Source organism: Aplysia californica, unplaced genomic scaffold (genome assembly GCF_000002075.1).
Source record: "Aplysia californica isolate F4 #8 unplaced genomic scaffold, AplCal3.0 scaffold00190, whole genome shotgun sequence".
In the NCBI taxonomy this organism is placed as follows: Eukaryota; Metazoa; Mollusca; class Gastropoda; order Aplysiida; family Aplysiidae; genus Aplysia; species Aplysia californica.
This window is the reverse complement of record NW_004797460.1, coordinates 878,748-881,353: the sequence shown is the minus strand read 5'-3', so window position 1 is coordinate 881,353 and position 2,606 is coordinate 878,748. Positions and strand designations below refer to the sequence as shown.

The 2,606-nt window shown below is 40.6% G+C and overlaps 1 protein-coding gene across 1 annotated transcript in view; it reads right to left on the bottom strand.

The window, feature by feature from the left end:
* LOC106011803 overlaps positions 1 to 2,606 on the bottom strand; it is a gene marked incomplete in the record, with an annotated part of 20,535 nt that overhangs the window by 14,541 nt on the left and 3,388 nt on the right. Inside the window, 1 exon segment of the mRNA XM_035969861.1 lies at positions 1,488 to 1,649. Coding sequence (XP_035825754.1) covers positions 1,488 to 1,649 — 162 coding nt within the window.

Genomic DNA, 2,606 nt, shown 5'->3' with positions numbered 1-2,606 from the left:
GGGGGGGGGGGGGGGCTGTTTTATTCTGGGTTTTTTGGGTTTTTTTGTTTTTTTTGTGGAAGGGGGGGGGGGGGGTTAATTTCCACCATCATACTTCACTCTTATCTGCCTTGCCCTCTCCTTCCTCATTCTTCGCCCATCCCATCCCACCCTCACTACCATCTTTTGTGTAATCATTTTCAATTTTGTTAGATATAGATATATATGTATGTTTAAGTCAAAAAGTCTACGTTTTAGTAAAAATAATGTCAGTGATGACATTATTTTGCACTGATGAAGTTCTATGACCGAAAAGTCTGCAACTTTTGTTATCCCGTTTATATTTTTGTTTTGATCCTTATTATCCCAATTTCTTCTCTAAAACAAGTATTTAAAAAATGTTCATACCGTCACAATGTGTATACATAGTACATGTATTACAGTAAATATTCGACTAAGTGAGCAGGTAATTTGATGCAAGTAAGATTTCTTAACATCTTTATTATATTACAACTGTGCGTGAGTGCTTATAATGCTGTAATTAACATTGATAAAGAAATTTCGAGAGAAAATGGAGTCCGAGCAGCTTGTTTTGAAAGGAGATTACGCAGCGTACGCTGCATTGTTTTGAACTTACAAAGATGGCGGCAGGCCCGTTAAGCTCCGCCCTTTCGGCTTCAACTTGGTTGGAACTGTTGAGCGGGCGACGCAACGTTAGGGCCTCTCCCTATATAGTTACTCCAAGGTTGAGACGAACTAAGCACGTCTCGGTCAATGTAAACTACAGTAAACGCCCCATAAGACAGTGTAGTACAAATGAAGCAGCGAGTAGCTACCAAACTAAGGCTGAAGATGGCACTTACTACTACTAGAATTAGCCGTATCCTTCTGTAGGCAAAGGCCTACAATAACATTAAATGGAGGCTTTGAAAGTCATCATGCATGAAGCAAACTGAGGACGCTGTATAATACTATCTAGAAAATGTGCACTACAAATAGATCGTCAAATCTTGATTTATTCTTAAAAATGTAATCAAACCTTATGGAAGTTGTAGTTAAAACAAAGTGAAATTAAATGATACATTTGATACCTATGAAAAAAAAGAAGTGACAATGGAAAGAATTCAAAATGACCCGAAAGCCCAACTTCATGTAGACAGACACACGAAATGCAAGATAAAAAAGCAAACATCATAATACAGAAGTAGTAGTAGTAGTAGTAGTAGTAGTAGTAGTAGTAGTAGTAGTAGTAGTAGTAGTAGTAGTAGTAGTAGTAGTAGTAGTAGTAGTAGTAGTAGTAGCAGTAGTAGTAGTAGTAATAGTAGTAGCAGTAGCGGCAGCGGCAGCAGCAGCAGCACCAGCAGCAGCACCAGCAGCAGCAGCAGTAGCAGCAGTAGTAGTACTAGTACTAGTAGTAGTAGTAGTAGTCGTAAAAGAAGAAGAAGAAGAAGAAGAAGAAGAAGAAGAAGAAGAAGAAGAAGAAGAAGAAGAAGAAGTTTATTGGACTTACTAATGGATGTGTTTGACGTTTCCGCTTTGTTTAGAGATTGATGTTGCAACTTCGACAAGAATGAGATGTAAATCTGTCGAACAAGCGAATCTCCAACGAAATCGATCGATATATTCTGTAGCAACGAGCATACATCTGCCTTTGACTCGAAGGTGGTCATCTGTGAATAAAGTTACAGGGCAATCATAGCTACAGTGTGGTCAAACATTCGTGGAGCAACTTATCCAGAAATATCTCTCTAGCAGGTGAATAAATGTCACCCATACTTTGCACAGCAGTTTGTTAAAATTTTTCTTAACTTAATCAAGTTTTCCCACAACTGAGGCCAGATTGAAATTTTTTTCTTCATAAATTTATGTCTTCTTCTTCTTCTATCCCGTGGTTGGGGGGCAACCGTTGGGGCACCACTGCATTGGAAAACCAGCTCTCGCCATCTATTTTTGTCCTCTGCTCTCCTCAGATTGTCACCCATCGTCTTTCCTGTCCACTCTTTAAAGTTGTCCTCCCATCTCCTTCTCTGCCTTCCTCTCTTTCTCTTTCCTTGTACGGTTCCTTGCAGGATTGTTTTGGCAAGTCCTGTGCATCTTGTGACATGCCCATACCATTTTAGTTTTCGTCTTTTCACTGTGGTCAGTAGATCTTCATATTGTCCCACTGCGTTGGTGATTCTCTTTCGTACTTCGACATTTGAAACGTGGTCTTTGTACGAGATGTCAAGGAGTCTGCGGTAACATCTCATCTCTGTGATCTGAATCTTTTTCTCTAATTCTGCAATTAGTGTCCACGACTCGAGGGCGTATAAAAATATTGAGATGGCCAGTGAGCGCATTAGTCTAATTTTTGAGCTGTGCGTGATGTTTCTGTCCCTCCAAATAGGCTTCAGTTTTGACAGCGCAGCTGTTGTTTGCGCGATTCTGGGGATACTTTCTGGTCTTGAGCCTTCATCTGAGACGATAGATCCGAGGTATTTGAAGCTGTTGAGGGTCTCAAGTTTCTCGCCCCTGACTTTGATGTCCGCATTGATGCCATTGGTGTTATTGGTCATTAGCTTGGTTTTCTCGGCACTGATCTCCATGCCGTAGGCTGCTGAGGTTGAGTCCAGCCACTCCACTAGTGT